This window comes from Chlorocebus sabaeus, chromosome 2 (genome assembly GCF_047675955.1).
Source record: "Chlorocebus sabaeus isolate Y175 chromosome 2, mChlSab1.0.hap1, whole genome shotgun sequence".
In the NCBI taxonomy this organism is placed as follows: Eukaryota; Metazoa; Chordata; class Mammalia; order Primates; family Cercopithecidae; genus Chlorocebus; species Chlorocebus sabaeus.
This window is the reverse complement of record NC_132905.1, coordinates 67,694,884-67,711,018: the sequence shown is the minus strand read 5'-3', so window position 1 is coordinate 67,711,018 and position 16,135 is coordinate 67,694,884. Positions and strand designations below refer to the sequence as shown.

The window sequence follows — 16,135 nt, the reverse complement described above, 5'->3', positions numbered from 1 at the left end:
AGCTAGAATGTCGGGCACCAAGTCCTGAGACTGCACAAAGCAGCAAGGCCCTGGAACTGGCCCATGGTATCATTTTTTTCCTCCTAGGCGTCTGGGCCTGTGATGGAAGGGGCTGCCATGAAGACCTCTGACATCCCTTGGAGACATTTTCCCATTGTCATAGTGATTAACATTTGGCTCATTACTTATGCAAATTTCTGCAGTTGGCTTGAATTTCTCTTCAGAAATGTTTTTTTTTCTTTTCTGTCTCATCCTCAGGCCACAAATGTTCAAATGTTCCAAACTTTTATGCTCTGCTTCTCTTTTAAACAATTCCAAACAATATCTTTGTGAATGCCTAAAACTGAATGCTTTTAAGAGCACCCAAGTCACATCTTAGAATGCTTTGCTGCTTAGAAATTTCTTTCACCAAATACTCTTAATTCATCTCAGTTCAAAATTCCACAGATCTCTATCTAGAGAGAGCATGGACAAAATACCACCAGTCTCTTTACTACAGCACAGGAAGAGTGACCTTTACTCCAGTTTCCAACAAGTTCCTCATCTCCACCTGAGACCACCTCAGCCTGGACTTCATTGCTCATATCACTATCAGCATTGTGGTCAAAAGCTATGCCACAAGTCTCTATGAAGTTCCAAGTCTTCCCACATCTTCCTGTCTTCTGAGCCCTCCAAGTCTCTAAGGAGCTCCAAACTTTCCCACATTTTCCTGTCATTTTCTGAGTCTTTCAAACTGTTCCAACCACTGCCTGTTACCCAGTTCCAAAGTCTCTTCCCCATTTTCCAGTATCCTTATAGCAGTGTCCCACTCCTGGTACCAAATAACTGTATTTGATACAAATAAATACCTGATACTGAGTAATTAATAAAGGAAATAGGTTTAATTGACTCACAATTCAGTACTGCTGGGGAGGCCTTCAGGAAACCTATAATAATGGTAGAAGGCAAAGGAGAAGCAGGCACCTTCTTCTCAAGGCAGCAGGACGGAGTGCCAGCAGGGGAAATGCCAGATGCTTATGAAACCATGAGATCTCATGACACTTACTCATTATTGCAAGAACAGCATGAGGGAAACTGCCCCCATGATCCAATTACCTCCACCTGGTCCTGCCCTTGACATGAGGGAATAATGGGGATTACAAGTCAAGGTCAGATTTGGGTGTGGACACAGAGCCAAACCGTATCAGCTACAAAAGGAAAATTGTTTTGCATTTTGATTAGATAGAAATAGACTAATATTTATGTTTCAAACATCACTATATTATATATTTATAACCAAGATTAAAATTCAGTTACTCCCTTCATTAAAAACATATCTTTTTTTTTTTAAATAATAAATATCTGTAAAATGCTAGGCAACATGCAAAAGAAACATCCAAGCATGGCTTTTACTATTGAATTGGGTGGTTAATTCCCAAGTGAGTTGCATGACTCCTTCAATTAGCTTTAGTAAATACATATTTTCATCACTCTAGTTTGTAATGAGCTATAAACAAAAATGCCCAAATAAACAACACATTTTATTTTTCTTTTAAAATAAATAAACCAAAAATAGGAAACTTGATTTAGACAATAAGTATTACATATCATACATTAATAAAATATTATTCTATTTACTTGCTCATTTTCATGATTTATGTATGTTAATATATCATCTCAAACCTTGCTAGCAAAAGAGGTGAATAATACACACTGACATAGCCAACTTATTTTAATGACATACAATTAATACATGAGAACAGGCAGGTATCCCTATAAATACGCAATTGTATAAAAAGGGAATGATCCAAAAGTTGGTTTCATGAGAATTATCTTTCCTTTGGTATCATTATCATATGTCCTCGCTTTATAAAATAAACCTGAAGAAGAGTATGGCTCAGAAACATCTTTAGATACTAAAAGAAAGCGGTACTAATGTCTTATTACATCCTCATTAGGAACAATATGCAATCCTTAAATATCTGCACGACTTTCTTTCAGGAAATCCACCACTCCACATTGAATCCCAGCCTATTTGCAGTTGTGTGTTGGTTACAGGGTATAATTAAAGGGAGCATGGTGCTTTATCAATGTGTTCAATAAGTGACTTTTGATTAACAGTTTGGTGAAATGTCATCATTGGTACTAATAAAATGACAATAGTCTATTTATTGCCAATGGGTCAAAAATATCATGACAAATACAAAAAGTGGTACATTATATTATTTTTAGAAAGCTTTTGTCATTCAAGGCAAAAATTGAACAGCAACCAGAGATAAGTCTTATTTCTATATATTTCAAAAGACAAGATAGCCATGACATTGGTTATTTGATGGAATAACATCTTATTTTTTTCATAAGAGAACTAAGATCAGTGTAGGTAAGTTTCATTTGTAGGTAATACTAGTATCTTTTCTTCTTCTTAGACTTTCGGAACTTTTGGCTACATTCGTTGCCTCTGTTGTTGTCTGTGCTACTATCACTATCGCTTGTTTGATTTTGCCTCTTTCGTTTATTTATCTGATAAAAGTCAGAGTCACTTGGTTGTTGGTGTGTCCATTTATACGAGGTGGGTCCAGCCTCAAGATCTGGAACATGATTCAGTGAGGAAGATACAGATGCACTACTAGGAAGTGGAGCTGTCATCTGATAAAGGTCAGAGTCACTTGGTTGTTGGTGAGTCCATTTATATGAGCTGGGTCCAGCCTCAAGATCTGGAACATGATTCAATGAGGAAGACACGGATGCACTATTAGGAAGTGGAGCTGTCATCTCATAGTAAGGAAGCTGCAGCACTGGATTATACGCATGCCACTGCTGTGAAAACAAAAGACATTCATCTACCAAAGCAAATCCGAAAGGTTAAGGAAAAAAGTTAACAGTTTACATGTATTATACAATAGCCATGAATAAACTAAACTGTGTTTTGGTATAAGAAAGACAGTGATCTCTCATAGTAGAAAGGTAGGTGTTTCATTAAAGGGTCAATATAAAGAGTTGAGGTTGTGTATAGCTCACTACAATACAGATTAGTGCTATCCAATGGAAATAGTTTTTTGTTTGTTTGTTTGTTTGTTTGTTATGAGACAGGGTCTCACTTTGTTGCCCAGGCTAGAGTGCAGTGGTGTAATCTTGGCTCACTGCAACCTCCACCTCCTGAGTTCAAGCAATTCTTCTATCTCGGTCTCCCAAGAAGCTGGGACTACAAGCGCACACCACCACACCCAGCTAATTTTTGTATTTTTAGTGGAGACAGCATTTCACCATATTGGTCAGGCTGGTCTTGATCTCCCGACCTCAAGTGATCCACCCACCTCGGCCTCCTAAAGTGCTGGGATCACAGGTGTGAGCCACTGTGCCCAGCCCTCATATAGTTTTAAATCTAATAACTGCAATACAAAAGTAAAAAGAAACAGGTGAAATTAAACAATGTATTTTATTATCCCAATATATCAATTTAAATGATATAATTTTAATATGTAAATAACAAACTTAATGAGATATTTCACTGTTTCTTCACATGAAGTCTTCAAAATATGAGGTATATTTTATACTTACGGCATATCGCAATCTGAATGCTAAATTTTTCTTGAAAATACCTGATCTGAATTTAGATTACATCAAATTTAGAGTCGAAAAAATATACTCACATGCCCAAGTTGTTTCAAATATACCTAAAAGTTTTCTGAAAACTGAACCAAGTATCGGTTTTAAATTTTAATTTAAATTAATTAAAATTAAATAAAATTTTAAAACTGAGCTTCCTAGGTGCATATGTGGCTAACTGCCCCCATATTGTACAGCATAGTTATTTATTGTTTAGATAGAGAGATACTTCCTTTAAAAACAAACAAGCTCTTAACTCAAATTTCTAACTATTCAAAGCAGATTAAAGATTAATAGAGATACCATGAACTTGGGTCTCTCTCCTACCCCATCTCTACCAAAAGACAAAAAATGCTCAGATGAAGACATTTAGAGTTTCAGATGAGAACTGAATGTTTACTAATGTTTTACCATAATTAAGAAAAGGTTTTTTGTTTGTTTGTTTTTTACCAAAAGTTTAAAAGTATCATTTTACAGGAAAATTTCTTTCTGTTTAAAAATTGAAAATGGATATTTAACAAATCTCAACCTCCTGTATATGTTGGGTATTTGCAAAAATAACAGTATGTGAGTCAGAAGACCTGGGTTAGTCCTACACCTGTCACTAACAAGCTGAAAATCTTGGGACTGTTGATGAACAACCCTGGACTTCAATTTCTTATTTATGAGGAATTGAAAAAAAATAAGTTCCCCTTTCACAATGAAGTCCATAATTAAGATTTCTGGGTCAAAACCAATTTTTGGTAGTCTCTGGAAATAGTTTAGTTTACTCGACCAATTGAGAACCTTCATATAGTTTTGTCTTTAATTAAAAAGAGAAATTTACTTTCAAAATCCATGTCCAAAAGCAATCTATTTGGGACTGATGACATTATGTAAAAATACTTCACTAAGTGAAATTATTCAAATTATTCAATTCTGCAAACATTTTTTTTTCTTTTTTTTTTTTGAGACAGTCTTGCTCTATTGGCCAGGCTGGAGCACAATCTTGGCTCACTGCGACCTCCACCTTCTAGGTTCAAGCAATCATGTCTGAGCCTCCCAAGTAGCTGGGGTTACAGGTGTGCACCACCCTACCTGGTTACTTTTTTCTATTTTTATGATGGAGTGGGTTTCACTGTGTTGGCCAGGCTGGTCTCGACCTCTTGACCTCAACTGATCCTGCTGTGGCCTCCCAAAGTGCTGTGATTACAGGTGTGAACCACCACGTCCGGCCACTGCAAACGTCTTTTAAAATAGTCATTTACATTAGAACTCTCTACTCAAATTTCACTTGGACTGCAGTGTGTCGTCACTGCCATCCACCCCTTTTCTGTTGACACCGTGGCCATTTGCTAAGGCGTTGGCAGTGAAATTTAGGATGATGGTGTTAGGGCAGGACAACACTGGAGGACAGTGCTGGGACATCTTGTGCCTTCATCCCAGTTTAGATTTGGGCACCATACGTTACAAACAGTCTTCATGTTCTTCATAGTTTGTATCATATTATACACTGAAAAAAATGCATATTAAGCTTACCATCTTCTGAAAGAGAAAATATTCTTGAGGTAAAGAAGTATTATGAATTGGCAAACACTGCATGGGAAAGGAAGATCTGCCCACCACCATTTCTTCATTCCTTTGAGGACATGAAAGAAGAAGTAATAAAATCTTAAAATTCCTCTTACAAATGTCATTTTCTCTTAAGAAAAATGTCAGTTCTTCATAATTACAAAGATAGAGAAGGCAAGCTTATCGGACAGCATTCAGTTAAAGAGTAATTAATTACCTTAAACACATACACAAATAATCAGTTATTATTACTGATAACACAGTGACACAGCAATAAATCAATTACTAAATATTGAAGCCTTGATACTTAGAGTCAAATCTGGCTTTCCGATAGAAAATTGCTGGACAGTATTCTATTTATATAAAGATAAATAATACTTAGATATTGAAAGAGCAAAGCAAGTTGTTAGTATTTACAAACGATACACTTCAATCTTTTCCAGATATGAAAAAATTTAAGAAGCTAGAAATTTTCATCAGTTTTTTAAAATGTAACTTAATTTTTAAAAATTTTACCTTAAGTTCTGGGATACATGTGCAGAACATACAGGTTTGTTATATAGGTATACGTGTGCCATGGTGGTTTGCTGCATCTAATGACCTGTCCTCTAAGTTCCCTCCCCTCACCCTCATTTATTTTTAAAGATACCTTTACTGTTTAACTATAAAAATTATGCTTTTTCCTAAACCGACTGCTAGTGCTAACATGAACACATTTGCTGATGTCTTCCACACGTTAATTAATGAAACACCTAATTTAAAAACTGTACCAAAGTTTCATGTATACATTTATAAATGTTATATGTGCTTCTATGGAGAGGTTACAAATGCTAGCCAGATTCTATGGCTACTCTTAAATAGTCTACTTGTTAATTTTAATGCTAATATTAGTAATTCTTAGGATAGGAAGTGTACCATGAAGAAGGCTAAAATTAGCACAGGAAGGTGGAGACAAAGATGAGTCAAGGAGAATGACAGGAAGCAGTCAGATGGCTAGGCAGAACCCCATTTACAAGTGGTGAGGGCACTACTACAGAAAGTCAGCAGAAGCAAAAACTCCATTAAGAAAATAATTAGGTGTCTGTTGTTACAGGAGAGTAAACTGGATAAGCACTGGCTCCTCTGCATTGCTGGTCAGAAGGTACCCGATAACCTTCAAAAAGAGCAGCTTCTATATAACAATGAGTTTGAGGCAAGAATGGGAAGAAAGAATGTGAAGGATGAAATTTTTCAGTAACAGAAAGAGAAAAATATAACAGCCTGTTAAGGAGAGAGTGCTCAGGAAGACCAGGACGCATGTGGGGGAAGTGACGGCAAGGAACAAGATGAAAGGTAGAGTGAGGTTACCGAGTGGGGAAGATATGACTCAGTAGCAGAAGTGGTGATATTAGCACCATGATGAAAACAGCTGCAGATAAAACCACTATTTTTCCTCAGGGGATGCAAAGTTGTCTGCATGGGGAACCGCATGTAAATTTGGAAGTCTGATGGACTGACATGTCTCCCCAAAATTTAAGTCCTAAACCCCAGTATTTCAGAATGTTACCTTATTTGGAAAAAGGGTCATTGCAGGTATCATTAGTTAAGATGAGGTCATATTGGAACAGGATGGGTCCCTAATCCAGTATGAGTGGTATCCTGATAAAAAAAGGAAATTTGAAGACAGACTATTTTAGTCCATTTTCTGTTGTTATAACACAATACCTGTTTGTGATAACAAACTGGTATCATACAACAAACAGGTACTCTGTTTGTTATGAAGAAAAGAGGTTTATTTCGGCTCGTGGTTCTTCAGGCTGCAGAGTCCAAGATCAGGTAGCTTCTGGTGAAGGTGGCTATGGTTAGCTTCCGGTAAGCTATACTATGTCATAATATGGCAGAAGTCCTCACAGGCAGGAGGAGCTCACGAGAGATGGCCAAACTGGCTTTTACAACAGATCTACTTGTGATAACAAACCCATTTCCTCAATAACCAATTAATCTAATAATCCATAAATGAATTAAAATATACATGAGGGCAGAGCCTTCATGACCCAGTCACCTCCCAAAGGTCCCACGTCTCCACACTGCGGCACTGGGGACCAAAATTTCAACATATGAACTTTTGAGGGCCACATTCAAACTACAGTACAGATGCCCACAGGAAGAACGCCATGTGAAGATAAACTTGATCTCTTGGTAATGCTTCTACAAGCTGAAAAACACCAACGACTGACATCAAACCACCAGAAGCTGAGGGAGAGGCATGACACAGATGATTTCTGATAGCTCTCATAAGGAAACAATGCTGCTGACACCTTTATCTTGGATGTCTACCCTTCAGAACTATGAGACAATGAACAGCTATTGCTCAAGTGCTCTGTTTGTCGTACTTTGTTACAGCAGCCCTAGCAAACGAATACAGGAAATATTCATAAAAGCAGAAGGTACAAGAAAAGCACCATTTTTCTCTGCAAATCACTTTGGGGACATGATAACCCATTTTTTTATACTTTCTTTATAATATCAGAAATATTAGAAGAATAAAGTATTATTAATGAAATGTCATATCCAATATATACACATAACTCAGGTCGTCTACTCTAGAAGTTGTGATGACTTAGGGTCAGTGTACTAAACGTAACTAGAAAATACCAGAGTTTTCCTGCTATATTCTAGTGTCCATCTAGTCTTTTCTCTTCCGTCTAAATCTTACCAATAGCTTGTTCCTTTCTAACTCCCGAGGAAGACGAGATATCTTTTCCCACTTGGTACTAGTAGAAGAAAGAAGCTCTTACATTATATACGTGGCTCGACACACGAGTCTATAGAGTGCTTCCCCCACCAAAGTAATAAATCCCCCTTTATGCTAACATTTGCGGAATGTTGTATGCTCAGTCTTTTAAGCACCTTGTGTTAATTATAAAATTCAATTCTCACAGTAACCTTTTAAAGTTTTATCCTCATTTTAGAGATGGGGAACAGACTGGTAAAATAACATATCCAGTTCTTGTCTGAATTTGCATCTTGCCTCTGCTACTTTATTAACAGTGTTAACGGACTGTTAATAAACTGTTAATTGATGTTAATAAAGTGGCAGAGCCAACATGCAAATTCAGGCAATCCAATTTCACCACCTCCTTTCCTAACTTCTGATTTCACTGATGTAGAAAAGTTGGGGTGAATGAAGACGAGGAGCACACTGTTTTGTCTGGGGTGCAATACTGCTCTGAAAGGTAACCCTGCATATTTGACAGTCCTGAGGGGCCACTCTCCTATGTTCAGAGGGTTGATATAACAAAAAGGGATAGAAGGGTCAGCTATTGTTAGTTTACTTGAGAATATTCATTTCTGCTAAAGAAGACAAGAAAAAAAGCAGTATGGACGATATACATGTCTAATGTTTATCATAGACTGTAAACAAGCTAGTAGAGCAATACTTCTCTCTATATAATATCTATATAGAGATATGTAGATCTATATCTCTACTCTGAATAGAATGTATCTATTCCTCTCCTCTATATATAGATATAGATATCTACATCATACATCTATATGATGTATCAGAACATAATATACCCTGAGCTATTCTATCAGCCCATGTAAGTTAACCGGACATTACCAGAGAGCATGATGAAGCCAAATATTAAAAAAAGAAGAAATGCAAAGAGAATGCAAAGAGAAGCACTTTCCCTTTGCAAGAATGCATTGTTTTTGTTATTCATATTTGTTTTTAGTATAGCAAGAGAAATTTAAAAACCAACAAGTGATACATGAAAAAGCCTGAACCACTTAGAGAGGCTGCAGAAGTACTGCAGTCAGCAAGGGGAGGCTGATACAGCAGAGAGAAACAGGGCATGTGTTTATTAGTGTAACCACAACTCAGCTAGTTGGTCCTTCTGCCTGCTTGCACCTTTTCCTAAGTGTGCTAAGTTATCCAATATCTTTCTTCTTGCTTTTCATTGTTTTTAAAATGGATGTAACAAAAGGTGTAATTTGAACATTTTCATTTAGTGTGGGAGCCTTTCAGTTTCATGACCTCTAGGATAGCTTGCCAGATAGTGTACGTGGAGGCTACCATTGCATCAATAAATCAGGCTACACAAAATTCTAGAAGAGTTTGAAAATTAACATAGAGACGTTATTTCAAAGAGTAAAATAATTAATTGAATGGCTTAATGTCAGAAGGCTTAGTTTCAAAGCTAGGACTTTATCATCCTGTGACCTTAAGAATTGGTTAACTTTTGCAACTCCATTTACTCAAATGTAAAGCATAAATAACAGTATCTCTATGATCTATGATGAAACCTTGTATGTCTAAATGATTTAACAGCTACGAAAAGCATGTGGAAAACTATTAAAAAAAACCCTACAAATATAAGTCTCTACCCCCTACTACTGAAAATATTAAGACTGAACTTTAAATGAAAATATTTTCTATCATTTTTCATGGGCTTGGAAAAACAGATTCCTTAATTTCATCCTATGCCTAAAAAGTAAGGCTTTACAATAGCCCAAAATATATAAAAACTCCTCTTAGCATAAGAACATATTTGCTTCACCTTTAATGAGAAATATTTTTAAAATTACCTGTAGCTGTATGAATTTATCTTAACACAGCTCTCAAAACTTTGGTTAGCTGGTTCAGAAGAGTGAGAACTCCCTTTAAAAGAAACAGAGTAACAGGTTACTTCATGGTGCATTTTTTTTTTTTTTTTGAGTTCTAATATTAAACCATAAAATGACTCAAAATATTTTAGGACATAATAGTGATTTAAAAATTCTATACTCAGAGAAGATATATGCATATCTGACCTCTCAAATCATATTTACAGATTGTTTATAGTACTATGTATCAATGAATTAAAATCAAGCTTTGTCTAAATCAGTGACTGTAAATAAGAATGACACTGACATTGGACTTTGTAAGATACATGATGGTTTGTTCTAGACACCTGTAAACTAAAAATGGCAAATAAACAAGTGTTATTTGCTTCCAGTGTACAAGGCAGGAGTTTAACCCTCATGGACAAAAGCCAATTCAACCTTATACATGATGTGACAGAACATAACATACCCTGGCCTATTCTACAGACATTAAAAAGTAATGGCAAAACCTCACTTACTTTTACACCAACCTAATACCAGGCTGTGTAAGTTAACCAGAAAGTACCAGAGAGCATGATGCAACCATGTATTTAAAAAAAAAAAAACAAAGAAAGGAAGAAAAAAAGAAAAAAAAATGCAAAAAGATGCACTTTCGCTTTGCAATCAAGCATTGTTTTTGTTATTACTATTTGTTTGCTTTTAGTATAGCAAGAGGAATTTAAAAACCAACAAGTGATAGATCAGTAAGCCTGAACCACTTAGAGGAGGCTGCATACATATTGCAAGAATTAACAGATGGCCTCTGTTAGTCTCCTGAAACATGAAAGGGCTGGAGTAATGTTATGACATTCTCTGGGCAGCTAAATCACGAATGATCTGTTCCTGACATGTGTGCAGCAGAAGTTGCTGAAGTCATTCATGTCAGGACATTTTTTCCACCCCTAGGAAGGGTAACTCTACAGTTGCCTTTCACCACTTTGCTCTTACAGGGGCTTAAAATCCTGGGCAACATGTATAGAAAGGTTTCCCCAGATGGACTAATGCCCTCTCTCTATCTTCCAAAGAGTACGGATTCAATACCATACATTAGCAGTGACAAGATTAGTAAATACTCTTGCTATATAAATGCCTCAGTTGTGTGACCCCAGTTCATTTAGATTTGATCAATTTATAAGGGCCAATAGCAACCATCATAGCTACATGCTGGCTGATACTAAAATGAGTATCTTACATTTTATTTTTAGAAAAGATGCTATAGGTTTGTCAAGACTAATTAACTATATAACATTATGAATTAGACATGTGTTCTGAGAAAATTTAACAATGACCAGATGGTACTTTTATTTTTCATTTTTATTTTTTGGTCTTCCACTGTATAGGAAACAAATTGCTTACACCTCTGAGAATAGTACTAACCACAAAACACTTTGAAGATTAATCAGTGACAGGACCTACCAAATCGATACTGCACGTTAATTGGTCTTCCATATAAACGAATTCCATTCAGCAAAGCTATGGCATAAGACACCGATTCTGGGTGTTTAAAGCAGACAAATCCAAAAGACTTCGGCTTTCCTTCTCTGTCTTTGCATATAGTCACTTTGGTTAGTGGCCCCGCCTATAAGAAACTTAAAAATTATTTTCTCATAAATCCAAAGATTTTTTTCATACTGAAATAATTCAACTTGAGACTAAAGAAATGTGTTAACAATATCTTTATGTGGCTCTGCTGATAATGTATCTTTCTAATGATAAATATTACACTTCCTCACACTTTCTTTGTATTTTCTGGCTCACTGGGGAAACATGCATGGTGTTAAGAACAGGAAATTCTAGGTATTAGTTTCAAACTGTAAAAGAAATGGTAGACTATCCTTCTGTTAGGCCTAACAAACTAATTTAGAAAACACATAAATCTAAGATTAAAATACTACTTTGTCTCCATATATATTCACGGTGTTGAATTCAAAAATTAACTGAAATGAGAAATTCAATTTTGGTTGAGTTATCCTCAAAAAAGCTATCAATGTTATATCATAGTTTAAATTTTCTGTCATGAAGATTACATATCTTTACAAGAATAAATAAATTTATTATGCATTTTGATTTGGAACTCCATTTGGTAAATTTCCAAAGGAAAAATGTTTAAATATGTTTAAGACTTTTAAGTATATTGCATTATTTGTAAGTGTGAGAAATTAGAGAGACTCGAAATCTAACAACTGGAGATATTATTTCATGGTGTGTTATTAAAATGGAATAAAATATAAACTATAAATATTTAGATTATATTGACAGAAAAACCTAAAACATGCAATGAAGATTTAAAAACACAGAGCCAAATATCATAGAAAATTGTTAATTACAACTAACAAAAAATTACATCACAGCCATGATAATGACAGGAGGAGGCACTTACAAACACAGAAACTGATTTAATGCTGAATGGTTCAGACTTTAATGACTGATTATTTTTCTCTGTAGAGTTGCATACATAAAAAAATTGCTTTTACTCTCAAGAAAAATATTAATGATCATATTTAAAATAATTCTGTGTGTTAAGATTTAGTCTTTTCCTTTCATTCTCTGTGCTCTCCCAGGGATTAGCTTCCCTTCCCATCTGGCTTTAAGGACCACCTCATCAACAAATCTACTTTTCCCGCTATGTCTCTTTCATGGAGACATCTCCTGGAGACATCTATGTTTTTGTACTTCAATCTCAACATATTTGAAACTGAATTCATTATGTTTTCTCCAAATCTCAACTCTAGTATTAAAAGTGCAATGATAATAAATCTGATTTTCTCATTTCCAAGTATAATCAGAAATTTGAAAGAAAACAGTAAAAGGATAAATATACTGTAATATAAACAAAACCAATAAAATTGGTGATTTTTATACTGATATTAAATAGATGTAATCACTATGGGACAGAATATGCTTACGTGATTTGAATTTTGACATAAATTTAGAGAATCCAAAGCATTTTTAAAGATAAAATTCAACATGAAGACTTATAGCAACAATCACATTATCTTATAGTATTTTTTAAACCACAGTGAAATACATAGTGTGATAGTTGTCAAGTTTTGCTGGGTGTTGGAAGCCTAAAGTGGAAAAGAAATTCCACTTTGGCAATTCCTTTCAATATCTAGACAAAAATAAGAACTTATGCTTCTTACCTGATCTATTAAATAAAATTTACATTTTGCTTAGGTAGAAGAAGGAAATTATAAAAAATGAGAAGATAATATATAGTCTTGTGGATCCACACAACTGATATTGATCGAGTCCTGATTAACTAAAAATAATGGTTACTGGATAATGCAATCCCACCCCAGTCTTCCACTCTCCTTTTTTTTGAGGCTCAGAGTGAAAGAAGTCTTCTGGAGAAAAACAACTCTAAGTTTACTTTATATTTCTTTCGGTTTTTGGTGGTTTTTTTTTTTTTTAACTTAATATAGTAAGTTTTAAATGATACTGAATGAAAAAACTGACATGGATTAGAGCTGATAAAAAAGGAGACACATTTACAAAGATGAATTAAAAGGATGAACCTAAAAGTCTTAAAACCAATATTTTTCAAATAATAAAAAAAATTTACATCCAGGAAAGGAAACTGTATTCCTGGAAAGAACCCTCTCTACCAAATTGTATCTATAATCAAAAGAGGGTTGCTTTAGTTGTTTAGAGACAAAAGTAAGTCCTTTCACAACCAAATAACCCGTATGACCCACTCAATCCTGAAAATTTAGTTCTGCAAATGCCTCCCTCGGAACCTTCCCTTATTCTGATAGGAGGAAGTAACTATTGATTTCTCTTGATGTTAGTCTTATCACTAATAACAGCAGTACCACTAGCAGTAGTAGCGGTAGCAAACAGTGAGTTATTATGGCTAGCATAATGAGTATATGAGTGATAAATGAATATATAATGAGTGATAAATGAATAAATCACTCATAAGTGAGTTAAAATGGCTATCGGCTGTAGCCATTTTACCATTAGGCCATCTATTCCGACAGTCACATTATACTGCAGATCCTATTACTCTCTTTTGACATATAAGGAAACTGAGGCACTGAGGAATTCATTGACAGGCTCAGAGTCACACTGCTGACCTCAGAACTCGCACTCGGAACCACTTTTCTATCTATGTCCCCTTCTCTTTTTATCTGTAATTTTAAGTTCTCCCTTTTAGGAAGATGAAAGGGTGTCTCTTCAATTTGTATTCCCAGCACCCTCCTTAGTATTTGGGAATTCCCGATCATTACACGGTTAGGGGAATGGCTGAATGACGGTATCTTTCTGGCAAGTGAGACCTAGCTGTATAGGACAATACGGTAAGTGAGCGTGTATACAGGACACAGCAGGCTTAATCCTAGAGGTATGAGGTCTCAAAGTTTCCGAAGGTCCTCTTGGCATGAATGAAAGGGCCTTGGCCAGGGAATCAACTGATCACAGTCACGGTAAGTTGGCCGCAAATCATCTCAAATCTCACTTCTCATGCTGGAATAAAAATACTCTCTGCATAAAAGGACTTGAAGGAAGAAGCAAGGTGTAAAAGGAAACATTATAAAAGCGACCCCTCTCCTTTTGCGGGATGTCAGCGTGCTTACTACTTGATGAACAGTGACCAGGCGGTTTTCGGTTCTGCCTGAGCACACCCGAGGCCCAGGCAGCCTCTTGAAAGCCCTTAATCAGAAACGGGGGTTGAGGGAACCCCGTCCCTGCCCACTCCCAGGACTCTGCAGCGGGAATGGGGACGGGGGAACGCTCCATCACTTCACTCCCCAGCCGCTCACCTGGAGACAGGTGCGCCAAAGCGAAACCAAATTAAAACCACCGCTCAGGATGGGGCGGAAGGGGGCCGGGCTCCGGGTGGTCCAGGTGCGCGCTACGCTTCCGGCCCGACGGGCTCCGCCCCTCCGCCGCCCCTTCCCGGAGGACTGTACCTGAAGGAACAGCTCGTACAGAATCTCTTCCCGAACTCGGGCCTCTAAATTCCCCACAAACACGGTCCTGTCGGCCTCCTCCTGAGCAGGGAACATCCTCCGGTCTCCGCGGTCCTGTCGGCCTCCTCCTGAGCAGGGAACATCCTCCGGTCTCCGCCGTAGAATGAAGTAGGAGCTGAGACCCGGCCCCTTCTCCGGCTTTACGGCTCCGCATGGGCGAGGCGAGGCCTCAGGGCCACGCCCCCAGCGGACGTGGGGAACCGCCCACCGCAGGGCTCCCTCGCCTGCCGGTAGGGCTGGGTGGTGGGAGAGTGGGTGAGAGTAAGAAAGATGAATGCCTAAAGGGCCTTACCCTTTAGCTCCTGGGGTGGCTTCCTTTTTTTCTGGCACATTAATTGATTTTGGATTTATTCAGTCAACATTTTAAATACAATAACTGTAGAGATTATTTAAATTGTAATAACTTCATTGCGGAAGCTCCCAGGCAAATGCAGGGAGATTCATTTCTTTGTGTCCGAAGAATAAATGAACAAATCACGAAGATATTAAATTATAAATAATTTTTGAAAGAAACGATGTTTGCATGGATGTGGATACAACAGAAAACTAGGATTAAAGTTTATTTTCCTAGAAAGTGCTCCCTAGATGCGTTTTTGAAACTGGTCACAGAGGTTTTAAGTGGACTCCAAAAGGAACTTGAGAAAGCGAATACCAAGGGATATGCTGGTGAGACTGAGCAAGTTTTGTGTCTAAGCCAGTTTTTGAGGACGGCAGCTGGGGCTGTGCTTTGTTTCAGGGCTATACTTTGTATATGGTGTACCAGGCTAGAGGCTTAGTTCTTTCTTGGGGATAATTTTGTTTTTAATAAAAGTCTTAAGAACAATAAAATTACAAGAAAGGAGAGAGAAACCTTAGAATGTCAGTACTTTGGTAAATCAACTGTCAACTGTTAACTTGGCTTCCGTTCTGAAGCTACCATACGTCTACATAGGACCTTGAGATCATCCCATGAATATCATATAGGTAATGAGAACATTATTTGACCTTTAGTTTCGCATCGTGATAAAATTTCATTTTGAATTGATGAGGCATGCTTTTATCTGGTCGATGGACCAAAAAAAGTCATCTTTTCTAATAAAAAGGTACACATTTTAGGAAATCCTAATTTCTAATTGATCTCTGACATTACATAGTTTTACTGCTTTAAACAAGTGATTTGTCTTTGGAATTCGCATTCTGTTTCTTAAGGAATGGATTGGACTAAATATAGTTACTTCATTTAATAGGTATTTTCTGAATGCTTAATTCATGGAAAACAAAGGTAAATATAAAAATTTGACCTCCTAAAGCTTATATTTTGGGAAAGACAGCCTTTCTACCCTCACAAATATAATATAAATGCTGGTGACTTCAGTAGTTACCTTCAACTGATATAAGTCCTGTCTCCATTTTTTTTCCCT

General features: G+C 36.7%; 2 protein-coding genes across 9 annotated transcripts in view; one reads left to right on the top strand and one right to left on the bottom strand.

The window, feature by feature from the left end:
* Positions 1-862: 862 nt before the first annotated feature.
* LOC103247054 (splicing regulator RBM11) lies at positions 863-14,779 on the bottom strand. Its single transcript, XM_073009596.1, has 5 exons — positions 14,676-14,779; positions 11,179-11,341; positions 9,706-9,778; positions 5,104-5,203; positions 863-2,796 (listed from the first exon to the last, which is right to left on the bottom strand). Exons 1-5 carry the CDS (start codon positions 14,769-14,771, stop codon positions 2,383-2,385), a joined length of 846 nt encoding a protein of 281 aa, XP_072865697.1. The 5' UTR covers positions 14,772-14,779; the 3' UTR covers positions 863-2,382.
* Positions 14,720-16,135, top strand: part of LIPI (lipase I) — a 106,377-nt gene continuing 104,961 nt past the window's right edge. For 3 of the 8 annotated variants that reach the window (XM_073009593.1, XM_073009592.1, XM_073009591.1), the window contains exon 1: positions 14,720-14,843. The gene's annotated coding sequence lies outside the window, so the exon portion shown is untranslated. The remainder of the gene's footprint in view (positions 14,844-16,135) is intronic. The other 5 variants (XM_073009590.1, XM_073009589.1, XM_073009588.1 and 2 more) reach the window with 3 other exon arrangements.